This window comes from Uloborus diversus, chromosome 5 (assembly GCF_026930045.1).
Source record: "Uloborus diversus isolate 005 chromosome 5, Udiv.v.3.1, whole genome shotgun sequence".
Classification (NCBI taxonomy): domain Eukaryota; kingdom Metazoa; phylum Arthropoda; class Arachnida; order Araneae; family Uloboridae; genus Uloborus; species Uloborus diversus.
Window position 1 is genome coordinate 96,307,040 of NC_072735.1, and position 20,606 is coordinate 96,327,645.

At 32.2% G+C, this 20,606-nt stretch overlaps 1 protein-coding gene across 1 annotated transcript in view; it reads left to right on the top strand.

Moving 5' to 3' along the window:
- Positions 1–20,606, top strand: part of LOC129222841 (U4/U6 small nuclear ribonucleoprotein Prp3-like) — a 149,089-nt gene that overhangs the window by 84,782 nt on the left and 43,701 nt on the right. The window contains exons 7-9 of the mRNA XM_054857392.1: positions 6,092–6,118; positions 6,225–6,315; positions 13,228–13,325. Of these exons, the coding sequence (XP_054713367.1) occupies positions 6,092–6,118; positions 6,225–6,315; positions 13,228–13,325 (216 nt within the window). The remainder of the gene's footprint in view (positions 1–6,091; positions 6,119–6,224; positions 6,316–13,227; positions 13,326–20,606) is intronic.

A 20,606-nucleotide genomic window follows, 5' to 3' on the forward strand; every position in this document is an offset into this window, starting at 1 on the left:
AAAATGACATTCGACCGAGCTCTGCTACCACCTTGTTGGCATAAATTAAAGTTAAGTTTAAAATCCAGAAGTTAAGATATTTAAACTAAGCCAACATTAACTGGCCGTGTAATGTCAAGTTGGAGACAAGCAAAAAACGTGTTTCAGAAAAATACATTTATTAAATATGACTAGAATAACATCCCCATAAAATACACCCCCAAAATATCATAACAAAAGTGGTTCCAGAATATAAAGAAAAATGTCACCAAGATGTCGATGCAGTCACTTGCCACTCCGAAGGATCAGGTAGAAAACGCACAAAAGGTCCGCCGAATCACACTTCAGGAATGTCCGGACTGAACAGGCAACATTACACAATACGTAGATCGGTAAACATCACAGGTAGACACGTGGAACTCACATCCCCGACATTTTAATTGGCCGGACACAACACAACAGGTTCTTCACCTGGACTCACTAATTCCAGGACTTGGAAGATTAAACATCACATACCACAAAAACCCCCGCTAGCATCGCGGGGAAAACCCCCACCACACGTGAGCCGGACTAGGCTTCACGATCAGAACCAACCACTGGGGATCGTTGAAAGAAGAAAAACGAGAGCGAGATCGCTGCCACTCGCCACAATATATATGTTTTATCAACCAATGAGATTCCATGCCTCGATGACGTCACCTACACTAACTTCTACTTCGACCATCACTCATTTGCATATTCCACTACCGCGAATATTCGTACTCCTCTCCATAGCACGTGCGGTCAACAAGTGGAATTAATTCGAGTCGATCAGGTGACAACTCAACTTTTCTGAATCGACACATCGAGACATGCAATCTCCGATGGTTTCAGTAAACAGTCGCCATTAATTATGGCGTGGGGGAATCGTCGATTGAAGTGTTAGCACCAACTAGTTGACAGGTTCTACTTTTACCAGACTGGGCTTAAAGTAGGTACACTTAACTTTAAATTATTTTCTTTAAATTATCGGCTGTGGACCGAGAATAAAAACTAAATAAAATAAAATAATATTTTATGCTAACAGTAATGATAAAAGGCAAAAATGTCACTGTGTCTGTAGACAGGCTAAAACCAGCATTTCTGTCTGCTGACAAGGACAATGTTAACCAACCAGGAGAAGAAATGCGTAAAAAAGATGAAGAAACTTCATATAGGACAAAATATGGACGAACAGTTCACTTCCCAAAGAATTATGGACATGTCATTCGTGGTTAATGCGTGACTTTCGGCAACGCATTTATTATCATCATTACTGGGAAGGGGGTACTGAAGTGCCCTTCTCAGTTAAAATTATTACCACGTAATGATAATTCTCTAGTATTATATTTTCATCCATATTTTTAATGTCTTTTAATTCTTAAATTTAATTATTTTATTTCTATTTAACACAAACTGCCGAATGGCAACACGTAATTAATAAAAAGTGAAAAAAGACGCACGAGATCGTGTTCCACGAATTTTGATCTTGAGAAAATAAAAATGACGACTTCTTGAAGTATATGTGATGTAAATAAAGTTTTGTCCATTTTTATAAAATAATGGAGTCAAATTCTTATACAAAATTAGGGTGTTGTTATAAACCTTCACAACACTCTCACTAGTATGTTGTGGCCATCACGAAACTTTCTTCTATATTTTTCCTTTTTCTGATCCCTCCCCATGCTTGACGAGGAAGCAATATTCCTAACAAAAACAAAATTACACATGCAAACACTTGACGACCATCCCAATGTCTGAATTATTGCAAAAGCAAAGCAAAGAGCGAAAATTGAAAGTTATTTTAAAAGCCTTGCTTGAATTAATTACAAATATTTTATTTGTTAATAAACATAAGATGGCAACAGTTAAAATTTTTAAATCATTGAGATATTATTTCGGATCATTTCCATACAATTAAAATCACGGGAAATACGCAGACGACAATCTATTACGATTTATCTTTCTTATTGTTGCATTAATAAAACTATTTTTATTCGCAAAAAAAAAAAAAAAAAAAAAAAAATCAACACCTCTTGGAGCGATCGGCGTCAAAATTGAACCAGAGCCTGTTTACATATGGATTCACATATATTCCAAATTTCAACCAGAACGTAGCATTACTTCTTGAGATAGGGCACTCAAAATGGAAAAAAAGAACGGGTGATTGCGCTACCCCCTTTTTAGCTGTTGACACAAAAATAAAATCAGTTCTTATACCCACTAAGGGCTACTTGCTGATAAATTTTTCTTTCATTCCGTTCATTATTTCTTGAGATACAGCAATCACAATTGACGACAAAAAACGTTCTATAGCTCAACCCCCGTTTGAGTTATTGACACCAAAATTGAATCAGCACCTGTTCCTGTTGATACCAACATATGGACCAAATTTTGTTTGATTCCGCCAGTTACTTCCTGAGGAATAGCAAGCACGCGAAACTCGAAAAACGTCCCATTGCTCTACCCCCCTTGGAGGAATTCGCGCCAAAAACTAATGGGCACAAGTTCACATAGGGGCACATATGTGTACAAAATTTCGTTCGATTTCATGCGGTAGTTTTTGTTGTAGAGCGGCCACAAAAAACTGGTCACACACAGACGTGACACACATACATACACACACACACATACACACATACACACATACACACACACACACAGACAGACAGACATTTTCCAAAAATGGTCGAAATGGACTCAGCACACCTCAAAACGTACGAATCCGTCAAAATTCGAAATTCGAAAATTTGCACGAATCCAATACTTTCTTCTATATATAGATATAGAAGAAAGTAAAAATGGTCTGCAAATTGTTTTTCTTTTATTATTATTATTTAAAATAATTTTCTTGAGAAATGAAAAATTTTGTTCTTAAAACAGAAGGATAAGATTATATCCTCACTGCCTTGGACGCAAATGTGATAAAAACTTTTCAATGAATTGTAGTTTCATGAAGATTTATTATTTTTTAATTGTCTTCATGCGACAAATTAAAAAAGTTACTTATTATTTTTGGGCATAGCCGCCATATTTGGTCATTCCCAAGATGGAAGTACACAAGACTTTTTAAGTGCCTAAGTTCCCGAAAACGGCATTGGATGTTAATTGCAGTGCAAACTATTGAAAACAACACAAATTGTGCCTTTTTTTCCCCGGATAATTTGTAATTATTTTCTGGAAAAATGCAAAATTTAATCTTAACATTTTTTTGTTTTAATTGATTTAGACTCATGTGCTAAATACTGACTATTTTGCTTTTATTGTAGTTTTTTAAGGATTATTAATTATTTATTACTACTTTTATACTACAAATCCAAAAATCTACTTATTATTTTTAATTTTTCACTTTGTCGCCATATTTGATAGTTTGCACAATGGAAGTAGACTTAAACTTCCAGAAACAGAATTGGATGTTTATATCAATGTGAACTATTGAAAATAACATTAAAATGTGCAAAAAGTTATGAATTTTTGAAAATTAACTATTACTTTCTGGAAAAGAAAATTTGAAATTTTAATGTAAGCGTCCTTTAATATGTGGAAAAAAAAAAAAAAAGATTATTGGCATTGGCCTATGATCGGCGGATGTTGATTTTTGTTACTATGCATTACATGGTATGCCGATCGATGCAACAAGTTAATCATATTTATACTGAAATTTAGCTTTGCATTTTGCTCAATATGTTTTGTGTAACCTACTAATAAGAAAATAAAAAGAAGTATTGTAAACCAAAAGCGGATGCTAAAAGGTTGCTGCAGGACTACAGCAAAACGCTGTAATATTACGCGTGACATCAAAGAAACGCTAAAATAAGTTGAAAGTACTCTGTTTTCAACAAATAGTTAACAAATTAAAATAATTTTGAACAAAATGTTTAAAAAAAACTTAAAATTTTGACAGAGAAAACAAAGGGAAAAAAATTCCAAGGTTTTTTTTTTATTTAAATCTAAGGGAAGAAGGTTTAGTTCGTCTGCATTGCTACTTTAAACAATTTTAATTATTTTGAAAATATTACTATTTAAATTTAAATTTTGAATAAAGCGAGTAACCTGGAATTTTCTAAAAAAACAACCTGGAAAACCTGGAAAAGTCAGGGAACTTTTTTTAACCAAAAGTGTATGAACCCTGAATTTTATCTGTTTGCATTGCAACATCCAGGTAAAACCAAAACTCATTCGTGTAAAATAAATTAAAGGTGTCGAATCTTAAAACCGCATATAATCAAAACCGTGTAAGTTGAGCCCGCGTAAAACGAAGATCTACTGTACACTGGTCTCAAAAAGTTAAGGTACGACATGTTTTTTGAAGCTTACCATAAAAAAATGGCAGTAACCATAATGCATAGTTTACATGAATTCTTGTTATAGCCATTTCGCGTAGGTCGAATCTCGTTGTAGTGGGAGTCGACTGTATTTGCCTTGCAAAAAAATAAGATTTTCCTCACTTATTTTTCATAACTTGATCTCTTGTCCCTGGCTTATGGATTTGTTTCAATTATAATTGTTTTTTTAATTTTTTTATCTAACCATCTTATCAATTCCTAGTCAGCTTTATTAATTGTTCCGCAGGTGCTTCTGTATAAGGAGGCAGACCTGAATAAAATTTTAAGATGCTCATTTTTGTTTTGGTACGAGTTGACTTTGGATAATGTTATTGTCTAGGACTGTTAGAACATTTGTTATAAAACTATGTACTAGGGGTCGGCAAGTAATTTTAGCTGGGTTCAGATACTTGAAAATTGTTGTCAAAATTTTTATTGAGGCCCAGAAAAAACCTTCATTCTACATTAATCATTAAAAACTTTAATTTGTCATGTAATTACTTCAAAAAAACTAGAAAAAAATGAAAGTGGTGCTTAAAGATATTGTCCTACATAAAAATATTATTAAATAATTTATTTCTGTAATTTAAACTTCCGAAATGATTTTGCCAGTCCAGCTTTTGACCTTTTGCAGTCTGGACTTGGAATGCAGTTCGCCACTTGCAGACCGCTGCTATAAACAGTGAAACAGTCGAACTTCAATTAGCCGAAAGCTTCGACAAGCCAAAGTGTATCTTTATTCCTGTGTAAAAGAATGGGGAATGAATGTTAAAGATTTTGAATAAGCCAAATTTCGTTAAGTCTAAATATTCGATAAGCCTAATTTTATTTCATGACCATTGTTAGATTTTCTTTGCTAGTGTTAATCCATAGTCAGTCCACCCCCCCCCCCCCCCCCAATATAGCATGAACAAAAAGAAAGGCTTCTGGATGAAGTGAATCTGTTAATTCTCCAACATAAATTTTCAAATTTAGTGGAGCTTTTTTACAAAAGAAAACAAAAATTTAATCTAACACAGATTTTATGGATTTAGTTGAAGTTGATGATGGAACTTAAGCCACATCACACCCGAGGGTCCCCTGTTCCTATCACAGTAGTGACTTGCCCAGATTAGGGAACCTCAGGAAGAACTTAAGTCACACAGTATCCAAGTGATGAAGATATCTTATGATGCATAAGTGAAAATTGCAGAAATGTTTCTGGTGTTGAAGAGAACTAAAAACTTGAGCCTGTAATATTACCATTGGTTCAAGATGTTAGAAAAGCAGCAGATGTATTGCATGTTTTCATATAATACTGTCCCAGTGTTCCAGACTCCTAGTTGGCAGTTTTTTTAAAAATAAAATGTTCTTTTTTTTAAGTAAATAAAAACTAGTAGATTTCAGCATAAAAATCTAATTTGTTTTCCAACCTATATAAACTCTTGAGTTTTTATAGTAACTAAATTACACATTAATTATGTCAAGTAGTTATGTAATGTCCTTGATACATTATTCTATATTTTTGCTTATATTATGAATTTAATTAGTTTCAGTGGAAATGTTTTATTTTATTCTATAGTTTTGTTTTCAATGATCTGAATTTTCAATACCTTGGAATTTTTTTTTCACTTTCCCTACAACTTCAACTTATTGAAGTTTCACCATGTATATATATTTTTTTCTGTTAAGGTACAGAATTGTAAAAATTGTGTTTCCATTTGCAATATGTTTTTCCATTTTCATGTCTTGTCTTAAAAATCAAATTCAAAAGTTTTTTCCCTTTTTAGGAAACCTGATGATTCAAAGCAACACAAGTGAGTATGAAACAAACAATTTTTTAATGTAAATTTTCTACCCATAGTATTATAACAAGACTATGTACATCAGGCAGCCTCTGTAATTCTTATGTGCTTTTTATAGGCCAGCTCCACTTATTTTGGATTCAGAAGGAAGAACTCTGGACATGACTGGGAAAGAAGTGCACTTGACTCATCACATGCCAACTTTAAAAGTAATTATCTTATTTGTAATTGAAGATTCAAAAGAAGTTGAAGCGAGTTGCACCCACAGTTTTTAGTCATTTCAAGGAAGCTTATATTGTTACTTAAAGAACTTTGTATGTAAAATCATTGTATGTACTTTCAGGGTTGTCATCTAGTCATTTTTAGGACTTTTTACTTTTTTAAAACCAGGGTTTTAGCTCAGTCCAAACTTTATGGAAAAAAAAAAAAAAAAAAAAAAAAAAAAAATGCTGTAGCAAAATGTTGAAAATAAATGATTATTCACATATTTTTTAAAATGCTTCAATGATCTTCAGTTGAAATCTAAATTCAAAAATCAAGCATGACATCTTTTAAGAAATAATTACAGCATTTTTTATTTTTATTTTTAAAATTTGGATAAAAATATTATATATATATATATATATATATATATATATATATATATATATATATACACAATTGAAGTAAAAAACATAAATTTGATTTTCCAAATGGTGCAAGTCTCCTCCCTCAATAATGCAGTTATTGGTGGACGTTATGCCCCTTTCTTGGATGGATTTTTAAAAGGGGTATTTATTATTTATAACAGTTGAACCTGTTAACCTAGAACCTGCTTATCTCAAAAACCTCTCGATGTTAAAATTTTTCAATTTCCTCTCTTTTTTACATTTCCTCTCAGTTTAATGGTTCTCAGTTAAATTATTGTCTTCGTCTAACACATTGTTTTCTGCTTCCTCATCAACATTTTCATTCTTGTCTATACCGTGTGAAATTTTCAAGACTGCATGCAGTACTTTATAAGCACTAATTTAAAAATTGGAATATTCCTTTTCCTTTCGTAGGATACTTCTCTCTGATTTTTTACGCTGTTATTGATTTCCAAAGCACAGACAATGTTGGCAATGCATATAGCATCCAGCACTGAAAATTATTTCTAAAATCAAGCAAATCTGAGCAAAAATTTGCTTCAATTTGAAAATGGTTTGAAAAATGGTGGCATTTTGAAATTTTTAGCTTGTTATGAAGATCTCCTAAATACTCTACCTCTGAATCAATAACATAACTCTTTCTTTCCAAAACTTAAATTATTCTGTAAAAGGGAGTTAAAATGTTTACTTTTACAATTAATATTGTTTGTGAATATATGCTCCTTTCCCCATTTTGTGAGAAGTAGAAGCTTATTCAGAAACTTATATATTTTTAAACAAGTTTCCTTTTAAATGCATATGTTGCCAAAGAAGAAAATATAATAAATAAAATATTTATAATAGTAATAAGATATGTAGTAAAGGAAAAATTTATATATAGCCATTAAAGTTTTCATTTATGCAAATGTGTCACTTAAAAAAAAAAAATCTTCTCCTATGGATTTTTAGCATAAATACTACTAAGTGTTCCTTTAATGCAGTGATAGACAACCTAAATTTACTGCCAATTTACTTTCCAAGTTAGGTGGACACTAAGAATGACTTGAAGGATAGAAGGATGATCCTCCTTTCGCTATTTCACTGGGAAAATACCTCTCAAAACAATGTTTTCCTCTTTTCAGGGTTCGTATGGGTCTTGGAAATCCTAGAAAGTCACAGGAAAAAAAATAATAAATGAGTTACAGACCTGGAAAAGTTATGGAAAATGAGTATTTTCGTTAAAAGTTATGGAAATTTTTTTAAAGTCATAGAAAAATGTCCTGGACAAAGAGAAAGTAACAGTAGCTTAAAGATCATTATAAATCTTGAATTGTTTAACAGCATTGCATATAAAAGCTGTTAAAACTTGAAAATGGAATGACCCCAAGAACAAATCTGAATTTTGAAATCCCAGTGCGCTACACAACGTAACTGACAACCCACCGAATCCTGAATTAAACACTAATTTAACTATATGTGAAATTCGTCTTTAAAACTAAACCTACTCAGTTAAGTTAGGTAGTAGTTTATAGGAGGCCCCTACTTCAAAAGGTTATTAAAAATTAAGAGATCGTATATAATTAGTTAGGTATTTAAAATAATTCATCATATAGTAATTTAAATCAGTGTTTATTTTATAATTTGGTGTTTAATTTAGTTGATTTTTGTACTGGAATTGTAAAATAAATTTCATTTCTATGTTTGAGTAGGAAATAGAATGTAAGTGTAATCAGTTTTTTTTTTTGCTTTTTAGTTCCTGGGACTTTTTTAAAGGCGTTTTTTTTTTATTTAAAAGTAATTTATTTTTTGCTTTTTAGTGGTGTAAATAACACGGCCAGCATCTCGGAAACTTCCGACGACTGTGAAGTAAGGGTTTTTCAAATGCGTAACTATGTACAAAAAAAATTGTCTTCATCATTTGTTCAACTTTATGAAAGTTTGCTTTCCGAAAACAAATGCACGGGTCACTAAAAAAAAAAAAAAAATCGCTCTAAGTTTAAATTTGTAAAATTGTAAAAATTTTAGAATTGTAATATTGAAAATTGTAATTTATGTTTCGGAATACGTGTCATGTAACTCGTGATAAAAGTCGCATGTTTCTTCACATGGCCCCACTATAGATGAAGATTAAAAATTCCACTAGAATGAATTTTGTTTGCTTCAGAGAATCCTTAATTCAGAATTTTCATTATCATTACTCTTAATAATATATATTTTGAGTACTTTCTTTAACTATAGGTAAAGAACGTATAAACTTTTGTTTTATGGCCTTTGTTTATTAATGAGTTTTATATTTAATCATTTGTGAGGGATGCATGACATTTATTGTTTTACCCTTAACTTTTCCCTAAAGAACAAATAGAGTAAATCAAAGATTTGAACCTAAGTTAGATCACCCCTAAACAAAACCACCACTAAACAAAAAAAAGCATAAAAACCGGTTCACTAAGTGAGACGATATACAAAGTTAATAAAGTTACAAATCGATTTAAATATGAGTATGATATTTGAAGAGTTCCCTCAGTTTCATCAAACCTGAACTTGATTAACATTAGACCGCCAAGGAACTATGCTGTTTCAAACAAGAAAAGACTTTTCCTTATCGGTACAAGCAGGGGCGTGCGCAGAAATTTTGGAGCCCATCACAAATGACATTTACGGGCCCCTCTCCATATTGTTTACCCCTATATTTCACCGTTAGTTACAAAAATATTGGCACTCTCCAGGCTCGGACCAACAGGTGTTCCTCCCCCTCCTTGTGCACGCCCCTGATTACAGGTGTCTTCGAGTATTTTTGGAGCATTGTACAAAGGAAAAACAAATTGGACGAGTTCATAACCTCCTCCTTTTTTTGAAGCCTGCTAATTAATATCACCCGAATTTCAAATTGAGCCGTTGGTATCGTGAAATAGTAAATCCAGAATATTGGTCAAACTTCAGAAATCATACACAGTTATAATGTATATTATTAAAGAATATAAATTAAATCGTGGGGGAGGGGTGTTCTGTATTCAATTCCTCCTCAATTGAACACTTAATATATTTAAAAATTGGAATATTAAATAAAGAACTTTATATTTTAGTGCCTAAATCAAGTTATTTATTAGTAAATAAAATATTAAGGTAATTGATTCAACTATTAAAGTAGCAAAATATATTTAATTTACTGCCTTGCTACCCAGTAATAAATACATTAGTAACACCTGTAATAAAAAATTACCATACGGCGCAGCATTGAGAAAATTAATCATCCATGTGCCGCGAGAATTAAATATCGTTCAAGAGAAAGCCAAAACCTTAGGTGTAAAAATACACCGATCACAGCAACACCACGTGACCGTGACGTATGAAATTTAAAGTTTCTTGAATTTCTCCGAGACCCCTTATCAGATCCAGACCAAATTACAATGGGACCATCTGGGAAGTGTACCCTTCTAAACAAAAAAAAAAAAAAAAACGGTCCAGTAGTGTTGGAATAATTCGAAAACACACATAAAAAGCCGCAATACGAAATCATAACCTCCTTTTTTGAAGTTGGTTAAAAATATTTGGATATATATCAAAGTATCGGATATTTTGGAAAATATGATGATGTTTTCAACCGTGATTAGGGGCCTCCACTCCTTCGTTGCCCGGGGCCTCCATACTTCCAAATCCGGCCCTGCATGTTTTATCAGTAAATCTTTAGTATTTTTTGTGGACATTTTTCATGAAAATTGGCAAAAAGAAGTTTTTAATGAAATTTACGATTTGACCTTTTGAGCAATTACAAAAATTTTTTGAAAAGAAGTATTCAAATGACTTTTGATTAAGAAATTGAGCCCAGATATTTTCCAGAAAATGATATTTACTAAAGGTAATCTGACAAAAAACATGGTCCAGAATGTTGTCATGATAGGCTGAAAACGGGATCGAGATTGACCGATCGATTGCAATCGACGGGTTGCCTACATAGGTGGGTTTACGGGGTGCCAGGGCGTGCGACGCACCCCCAACATTTTCGGTGGGGTTTGGAAGACAAATATTAGAACTAAATTTATTTTGTCTGGATATATAATTTGGAATTTTTATTTTTTCACAGTTACAATGCAACATGATGTGCTTGAAAGCATATCACCCCCCCCCCCCCCGCCAAAAAAAAGAAAGTTAAATAAAACAAAAATATGCAGTTTGGTGTCACCAGTGCGAGAGAAGTATGACTTTTGCTGCTAAAGAGTATTTTTAACCATTTGAAAAAAAAAAGATAATACAGTAGACCATCGTTTTATGCGGGGTAACGTTCCACGGAAATATAGCATAAATCGAATCCGCAAAAATTGAAACCCAATACTAGTGTTAAAATAAAGGTTTGGTTCCGCAGATAACAAAATCCTTCATTCTAGTGATGACTAAAAGTTTAATGTGTACTTATATCATCTTTTATGCACAACATGCATAAAGAAAACATAAATTAATTTCGTGTCCTGTTTGTAGCTGGCTATGATAGTCTTTTGGCAGTCATTAAGAATTTTTCTCTGTAATTCTTTGCAGAACATAACGCATCCATGATCACTTTGCATCATTTCTATGATATAATCTTCCTTCACTAGCAAATCAGAAAGATCATTTCTATTGTCTAGGAATGGCTCAAAGTTTTCGATGTGAACGTTTTTGGTTGTGCTTCACCGAAGTCGGTATACTTGTTGGTTTTGTCCTCCTTTGTCACTACTAAAAACTCTTCTTCCAGTGAGTTCTGAACTGTGTGAGGTTAATAACTTTACTTCAGGAAAGAGCTTTGGAACCAATCGCTTAAAATGTCTCCAGTAACCCAAGCTTGATTATTAGCATGCCAAAATACAGTTGATTACGCGTAATCTGCAATCTTTAGGAGTTTGGATTTTGAAAGAGGGGAAAATTTTATCTGTTTGCATTGCCGCGCATCCGCATAAAACCAAAACTCATCCGCGTGAAATAAAATAATGATGTCTAATCTTAAACTGCCTATAATCGAAACAGCGTAAAATAAACCCGTGTAAAAAGAGAGTCTACTGTAAATAGTTACACACATTAAAAAAAAAACATTTCTTAAATTATTTATTATTCAGTTTTGTATAGTAGAATAATTGTATACTCTGACATTGAGTATTTATTGGTAAATTATTACGATTTCTTTTACTACTTTGAAACATCTACGGTTAATAAACTAAAAAAAAAAAAGGACCATTTTAATGTACTTCAAAAACTGTTAAACTGTTTCAAATTCTTCGAAATCATTCCACTAAACTGTTATAAAATCTTCTCTGAAATCAACTAAAAACCAGCGTTCATAAGGATCATTTTCAAAATGTTCATTAGGAGGGCTCCTATTTACATGCGGCGCCACCAGAGAGAGGAGGGCACAGGGCCGGTGCCCTAATCCCCCCCCCTTAGAATGCTGAGTTGAATGTTTTTTAAAAATATTTTTGATTATTAAAGCGAAGAAATAACGTATTTTGGAAAAATAAAGTGATTTTAACAAAATTTTTTCCTTTTTTTTTCTACTTCATCTGAAAGTAAGAAAATCGTTAAAATATTACGCCTACGAAACCACCTCCCTCCGCTCAAATCATTACAAAGCATCTCAAAATTCATTTCCAGGGCTTCATTTTCGCAAAATTTCCTGGGGAAAGCCCCCAAACACCTATTAGCATAGAAAATGACTTAAAATGGCATTTTTGGAGCTTCAACGTCTAAAAAATACTCGACCCTTAACTTTACCAAACATGATCCAGTCGTGATTTTAAGACTTCAATTTCAAAAAATATTCGGACAATTGCTCCTGAAATGCTTTCTTTTAATATCCTCAAAAATTGTATTTTAAAAACTAAACTAATAAAAAATTTAAGTGAGATAGACTCTGAACCTCTCCCCTTTAACATCAAAGAATGATTTTTAGATTTCATTTTTGAAAACTTTTCTAGGGGAAAGCTCAAGAACCCTCCTTTCCGCAACATCCTCAAAATTTGTCTACAAGCGTGCTTTTGGAACTTCAATTCTGGAAAACTGAAGAGGGAGGAGGAATCCATTTTGATCTATATTTCAAAATATCGATCTGGACAGACCCATAGATCCATCCTCTATCCTAACTCCCAAAGATTTGGCCTATACCCTATAATCAGATTTTTTTAGGCTTAAAAGTTATAAAAATTTCCGCTGAGGCCCTGCACCTTTCTTCCCCCTATCATCACAAAAGACCTTCTAACATTGGTTTTATAGATACAGTTTCAAAAAATTTCCGGGTGAGAACGCCCGTCCCCCCATCAGATGAGGGGGAAAACATTTTAAGTGTTCCCCCCCTAAAATTATTTTTTAGATGCGCCGCTGGTTTGTTCTGGGACCCACCCCCCCGTACTTTGGCACCCTCAGAATTCACAGCGTAAATCAGCCTATGGTTACCTACCGCTGTTTTAGTGTTATAATATAAATTATGTATAAAACAATTGTTATGTAGTTTGAATAATATTTCTCAATGTTAAAAAAAAAAATATTTTCTAGGCCAATATTAGAGCTCAAAAAAGAGCTCAGTTTAAAATGAGTCAAGAAAAAGTGATGGAGGAGCTATTTGAACAGAAATTTTATGATCCTCGTGTAAGGTAAGTAATTATATTTCATTCTCTGTACGTTAAAATTATTTATGTGATTGATGTCTTTGCTGGTCACATGTCAGTTTCCATCATTGAAGCCCCCCAGTATTTACCTCTTAGCAGTAGTAGTAATAGTTCTTTATGAATTGGGCCAAACTGCACCATTGGTCAAATTAGTGTTAAAAGAAAATATTTAAGCTTACTTATGTGCAAATTTATGTAATATTGCAAAATTAAAATGTATAGATTAAAATGTTGATTAACTAATTGAATTTTACTTGAATGTAGTTATTTGTATATTTTCATTGTTTCTGAAAATTGTTTTATCTTCAAGTGAAATACTTTGCTGCCTAATCTTTAGTTCCACAATTGATTATTGAGAAGGCGAATGTAATCTATAAAGTATAACTTTTTTTCTATGTAAGCATTCTTCATATATGTTTTTGATTATGAATGTCATTAGAAGCTTATGTAAATCTGCCCCAAAATGTAATTCAGTGCTTCAAAATCAGTATTATTTGTGCTTTAAAGCTGTTCCTAAATTCTACTTGTACCATTGTGTTAGAAATTCCATATTTCTTGTTATGGTGCACATTTTTTCATGCAGAAAGTTGTAATTTACTAGTTAAAATCTAAATCGGTGTATTCGCCATGTTTGGTCATTCCCAAGATGAAAGTAGACTAAGATTAAACTAAGTGCCTAAGTTTTCAAAAACAGAATTGGAAGTTTATTATTGCTATGAAAACTATTGAAAATACCGCAAAATGTGCCGGAGTTTCTTTTTCTTGTTTTGGATAAATCTTATTTTCTTGAAATATCCAAATTTTATCTTCAGAATATTATTTGATCTTCATTGCTTTGGACGCTAATGTGCTGAAAAATCTATTTCATCTGAATTGCAGTTTTTTGAGGATTTTTAATTATATTTACAATTACTTTTATGCATCAAATTCAAAAATCTATTATCTTAAATTTTTCGCGTGATCGCGAAGTTTGGTCATTCTCTAGATCAAAGTAGACAAGACTATTAATTCCTAAATTTCCATAAACAGAATTTTAGATGCTTATCTCAAAGCAAACTATTAAACATAACATAAAAGTGTCATAAATCATGTTTTTTTCGTTTCTTTTAACTAATTAGTTTCTTGAAAAGTGAAATTTTATCTGCACAATTGCATTTGATCCTCATTGATTTGGAGGCTTTGTTATGAACTTAAAGAAACAATTTTGATTACTAAAATGCAGTTTCCTGCCGGCTTCTCATCTATTTTGAAATAATTCAAGTTTAACTTAAATTTTCCAAAATGCATGTTTTTGTAAACAAGTGCAATGTTCTATTTATTTTTTTTTTAATGAAAGTAGTAAAAACTAACCATCCCCCCCTCATTTTTTGTACTTTAAAACTTGGTGACAGTGGTAGCCACTAAGTTTTTTAGGTCTGGTTTATTTTGCTTTAATGACCAAATATTTCCAAAACAAATATATATTTTACTGGATGTCCTTGAAAGTCATGGGAAATCGTGGACTTCAACTATGATGGAATTTGGTCCTGAAAAGTCAGGATTTTCAGAAAACAATGCTCAAAAAATCGAAGATTTTTCTGAAAAAAAAAAAAAAAACAGTATACAGGAATGAAAATCATCCGCGATTTTCCGCTTTTTGTATTTTTTTCATTTCCCGGACGCAGAGCATTTTCCAGCGATCAATCGCGTTCTTCCCGTCAAGATTTTTGCTGATTCACGTGTTCTTTCTAAGGTAGAAAGAAGGAAGGAGCTTCGTTTTGTGAGTGGGGAGGGAAAAAGGCTCGAGAATGACATAGAAAGCGTCGGCGTTTATGCATTTCGAAATCCGATTGCATCCACTTCCATAACACTCGCTCATTTTTGTCTACTATGCCATTCTATCACTTAAACCTTTAAAACTTTTTGTGGACTATTATTTTCAACCCTTCTTGTATGTATTTTGTTTTTTGTTGAAGACTTGTACGCTCATTGTTTTGCCACGCCCATTTCACAGTCACTTTCTAGCGATCGCGCAAATACCCCCTCACCTCCCTTCTGCTCCGACCTTCCCATCAGGATTCTTGCTGAGGCATACATTCTTTCTTGAGTAGAAAGAAGCAAGGAACTTTTTGCTGTGTTGGTGAAGAGGGTGAAATAAGAATGGAGGGAGAAATGCTGAGAGTGATGGTGGGTGCAATCGTTAGATGTATCTTTTGAAATCCGATTGCATCCGCTTCTGTTACACTCTCTCATTTTTATCTGCTATGCCATTCTACTGTTTAGACATTAATACCTTTTTGTTGACTAATATTTTCAACCCTTCTTATACTTTATTTATTTTTTATGAAGACTTCGTGTGCCCATTCAAATATGTTTATTCTATTACATCCGAGTTAATTTAAGCCAACATTGAGTTAATTTAAGCCAACATCGTGGTTCAAATCTAGTTTTAATGCTTATCAGGCTTACCAAGGATCTTAATACATTCAAATTTATTTTAATTATAATGTGCTATTTTATTATAACAGACATGTAAATAATAGCAAATTAAAGATGCTTATCTTCTCAAATCATGACATAGTGTTTAAAACTTTTTTATCAATTTAAAAATAATCATTTTTATGCTAGTGCTTAAAATGACCATCAAAGCTCAAAAAGTTTTAGATTGGGTTTAGTTTTTTAACGATTTTTATAGAATATACCCAGCTGCTCCACAAAAAGGTTAGCTACACTGATAATGTCATTTTGTAATCATGGTGTCCAATGATTCAGCTTGTATTAAGTGTTTAATTATATGGAAGTTTTATAGCATTATATGTCACATTATAAAGTTTTAATTTCACCTGATTTGTGGGCTATGGGAAAATGAAAGTGGTAAATGGAATTGATATATCTGTTAAGATCTTAAATAAATGCAAGCTTATTTTATTCATTTGTTAGCATTTCTACTAGTGAAGAAAAACAAAAAACATTTATCTATTAATATTTGAAAGACAGTACAGTATTGATATAATTTCACTTAATGTAAAAAATATGTATATATTCAAATTTTAAGTCTCGCAATTTTTCCTCTTTTTCATCCCTGAGTATACATTTAAATTTTTAACTCACATACATTTAAATTTTTACCTGAACACTTTTTTCCAGAAAAGAAAAGGAAATTCACTATCATTTCTTTTTCGCAAAAATAAAGAAAATTCACATAAAATAATTTGTTTTTTCACAAAACGGGGACTTAAAAAATTAAACCTGGATTGACCCCTGATATTACTGTAGGACATGCTGACATGTGACTTTGATTTCAGCATAGCACATGGAAAGATAATGCGCATGTTTTAACAACTTATAAAACTTTTAAGTTTGGCTTTTACTGCATCGTCAAGTGGTAACATAATAAGAGCAGAAGTTTTATTCACGAATTTCATTCTGGAGCACAGCTTGCCTATCGCAGTATCGGATCATGCAAAACCTTTCATTAAAAATATGTTCCCATTCTTAGAGGTAGAAAAGAAAGTATGGTTGTGCTAGGACGGAAACAACTGCTATCCTAAACTGCTTAGCAGGGAACACTGCTCAAGAGCAGTGGTGTATCCAGGGGGGGGGGGGGGGCCTGCACACCCTCAGAAATGACTTAGTGTAAATATATGATTGGAGAAAAAATGCATTGTGTGTTGAAAACAAGCATTTTACTCAAGTAAAAAAAATGGAACAAGAAAAATATGCATATATGGATGCCACATTTGCCAAATCGATTAACTTACTTTTAAAAAAAAAACATCATTTCTGCTTTAATAGTGGTTAATCAATGCTTAGCATGTGAATTTATATTAAAGTTTTGGTTCAATACATTTTTGACCATGTCATGACAGAAAATGTAACACGAGGGCCTATTCACCCCTATTGGATAACTATCTTCGTCATCAGTTTTCTTGACTATTTTATGGAGTTGATCGATTTGGCAAGTGAGGCATCCATACATTGCTCTTGTGCAATATATAACACAATAATGATATTTTGAAGGGAAAATTGATAAAGTAAAATGGCAGGGGAAGGGGAGTGGGGACGAAATGAAGGACGCTGTAAGGTGTAGTGCTTTATTGCAATGATTCTTTTTTTTTCCCTAGTGTGCGAAAATATTTCTCTTTGCAACCTTCAAAATATTTGCTTCCCTTGTATCAATGAAGTAGACGCAAATTCTGAGAATATACCTGTTTAGAATCTAACAAAAAGCACTTCCCCTTTGTCTAGTTCCCTCCATATTTCTTGGAATTTTGTCCTTGCCTGAGCTTCCTGGGGAAGAGGAGAATCGATTTTGCATTAAAATTTTTTGCTTGTTTTAAATTCAAATGCATTCAAAATTATTAATTGTCATTAATAACAGTTAAATAAAATTTTCGTCTCTAAAATCTATTTTGCTCATTTTTAAGATCTCCATATCAATTTGTCAAATTTCCTTAGCACCCCCCCCCCCAAATAACTTCATGGCAATGCCTGGACCCCCTCCGAAATGAAATCCTGGCTACACCACTGCTCAAGAGCAGATTTACAACATAGTAAATAAGTATTTGAATTTCTTTTCTTGAATGAGAGTGGGAACCTTGGAGTAGTCCTGTACAAAATTCAATGCAAAAATTTAACTGCGCAAAATGCTGTAACTTCATTGTAACATATGTTTTGCTTGTGAAAATGTTTTAAAATTCTAAACTTGATTACGTGAACGTTCTTAATTAGGATTCAAATTAGGCAATTTGTTAATAAAGACATTTGAAAGTAGAAGTCTTTTTCTTGAAATTTAATTTATTGCACATTCTAAGTATTGTTACTGTTGCTGCTGTTTTCAAAAGAAACCATTTATTTATGTTTTTTTTTTTTAATTATTATTTTGAACTTGTAAAACTATAAAGAATCTTCAGTGAGCAACTTATGTTTAGTGATTGATTATGGACAGTGAAGAATTAGATTAGCGATACAATCATTTTAAGAAAGATTTGGGTTCATCGACAAAAAATTTCGTCTATTTTTTTTACTTTTGAATAAGTATGCCTTAATATGCTATTTAGTACAAATTACAGTTTTATGCTCTTTTTCTTTTTGTAAAATTGGTTTTGTGTGTATTTTTAGACTTATTTATACCTATGTATTGCACTTATGTCTTGTAGTGTTATTACATGTTTTTAATCTAATAGTAGTATTGCATTTTGAAAAAAAATGTCATACTGGCCAGCCCTGTTATAAAAATTCCTGTATATCCTCTTTTTTTCGAAATGTTCCTATATTATTTCGAAAAATTCCTATATTGTCTGCAGAAAATTCCTATATTTTTGTTGGCAAATGTCACTTCTATCCCTGTAATTGTCTAGGCCTGATTACTGAAAAGGTGTAAGAAGCACTTATCAGGCAGTAATATTATAGATTCTTCTTTTAGTCTACTATAACCCATATTATTTTCTTAAAAGTAAGCTGTCTTGATACAAAGTATGTAGAGTCAAATTAGAAATATCATTTTCTTGATACTCTGCCTCTCTCCCCTATCAGAAATTTGCAATGAAATCGAGACTTATTTTATCCTTATTGGGTTCATTTCCTTTTGTCTTTTCTGAAAGCTCTTCTTCCAGTAATCTCTAAATTGTATGAGTTTTATAACTTTGCTTCTGGAAAGAGCTCTGGAACCAGTTGCAAAAAATGTCTCCAGTAGCCCAAGCCTGCTTATTTGCATACCTAAAGGGGATATCACACGAGAGAAATTACGGGACATCGCAACCGCAATAGGAACCGTCAACGCTATCTGGAACTGGTTTTTCGGAAGGGAAGTTGCCTACAGGGTTGCTGCCGGTTGCGCGGACGGTTGTTCGATTTGTTCACAACGGGGGCTACCATTTTTTAGTTTACATCCATGTGCTTGCGCTTGTTCATCGCTTTTTGTCAATTCTGCATTTGGTTATCATACTGCATCGCTTTAATTTGACACTTATGGATGAAATTAGTAATCAAATACTTAATTCAGCTCTTGCAGCTTTAATTGTATGTGGGTTTGTGAAAAGATGGCAAAAAAAAAGGAAAAAAAAAAGAAAATGATCAAGGCAATGATTTCAGAGCTAGAGCATCAATTATTATTTCATGCAGTCTCCAAAGCTCCTACTGTAAAATTCATATTTGAGTTTTAACATTAATTTGTAGAACTTATGGTGAAAATTTCAGAAAACTTTTATTACTATTAATTGAATGTTTGATTTAAAGTGATACTCTTGTTACATTTAAAGAAGACATACAGAATATATGACTTCTCTAGGCTTATTTTTTCCCATAACTACTAAATTAAATCTTAATTTTAGATAGGAATTATTAGTCACTTATTGACAGGTAAGAAGAAATTTTAATTCTAACAAATTATACCTAAATTCATAGCTAAAAACAAACATGAAAAATTAAAAAAAAAAAAAAAACGCCAGCAAACTCTGATCAATAGGCTTTTTATAATTATTTTTTTAAACTTCGAGTTCATAAATATATTGGAGATGTGCTAACACTTTAACCTACAGAAATTTAACGCCACTGGATACATATTGCACACAGGAAAATCTGTGGCCGAGTTTATTAAAATCGTTCCAGACATTTAAAAATAAAGTGACGCTTTAAAAAAATTTAATGAAACGATGATGCGCATTCATACAAGCTATACAAGCATTTATAATACAAATAAGCTTAATACTGAGCAAATTAACACTGCATTGAATATTAGTACGTCTCAATCAATATTTCAAATGTTAATAAAAATAACTTTATCATTTAATAATGCCAAACATAATTTTTGACATCTCAACAAAATATTACAATGTGCGTATCATTTTTAAAAAATTCTTTGTATTATCATATTCTTTAATTTTCAGAGGGATTATTTTTCATGACTGGAATAGAGTACATGTGTTACTACACAGTCAAAATATTAATAAATAGGTGGAGCTAAAAGTAGAGTAAATATTTCACCATTTCACTTTGCCTCACATTCTCCTACATTTTAAGTATTTTCAAATGGTACATACTGCATGTACCCATCAGTATGAATTAAAAAAGAAAAGTACAGCTTCAATGCTATGATTTTTTAAAAAAGGAATTTTCACGTAACTTTTTCAAGAATGGGGTGGTTTCCTCCAGTCAAAAGTAGTACTTTTATCACTGAAATTGATAAAATAAGCAAAAAAAAAAAAAAAAAATAACTTGGACCCAAAAATACTTTCATTTTCCCAACCGTTTTTTTTTAATTAATTTTTTTAAATGTCCGATTTTTCA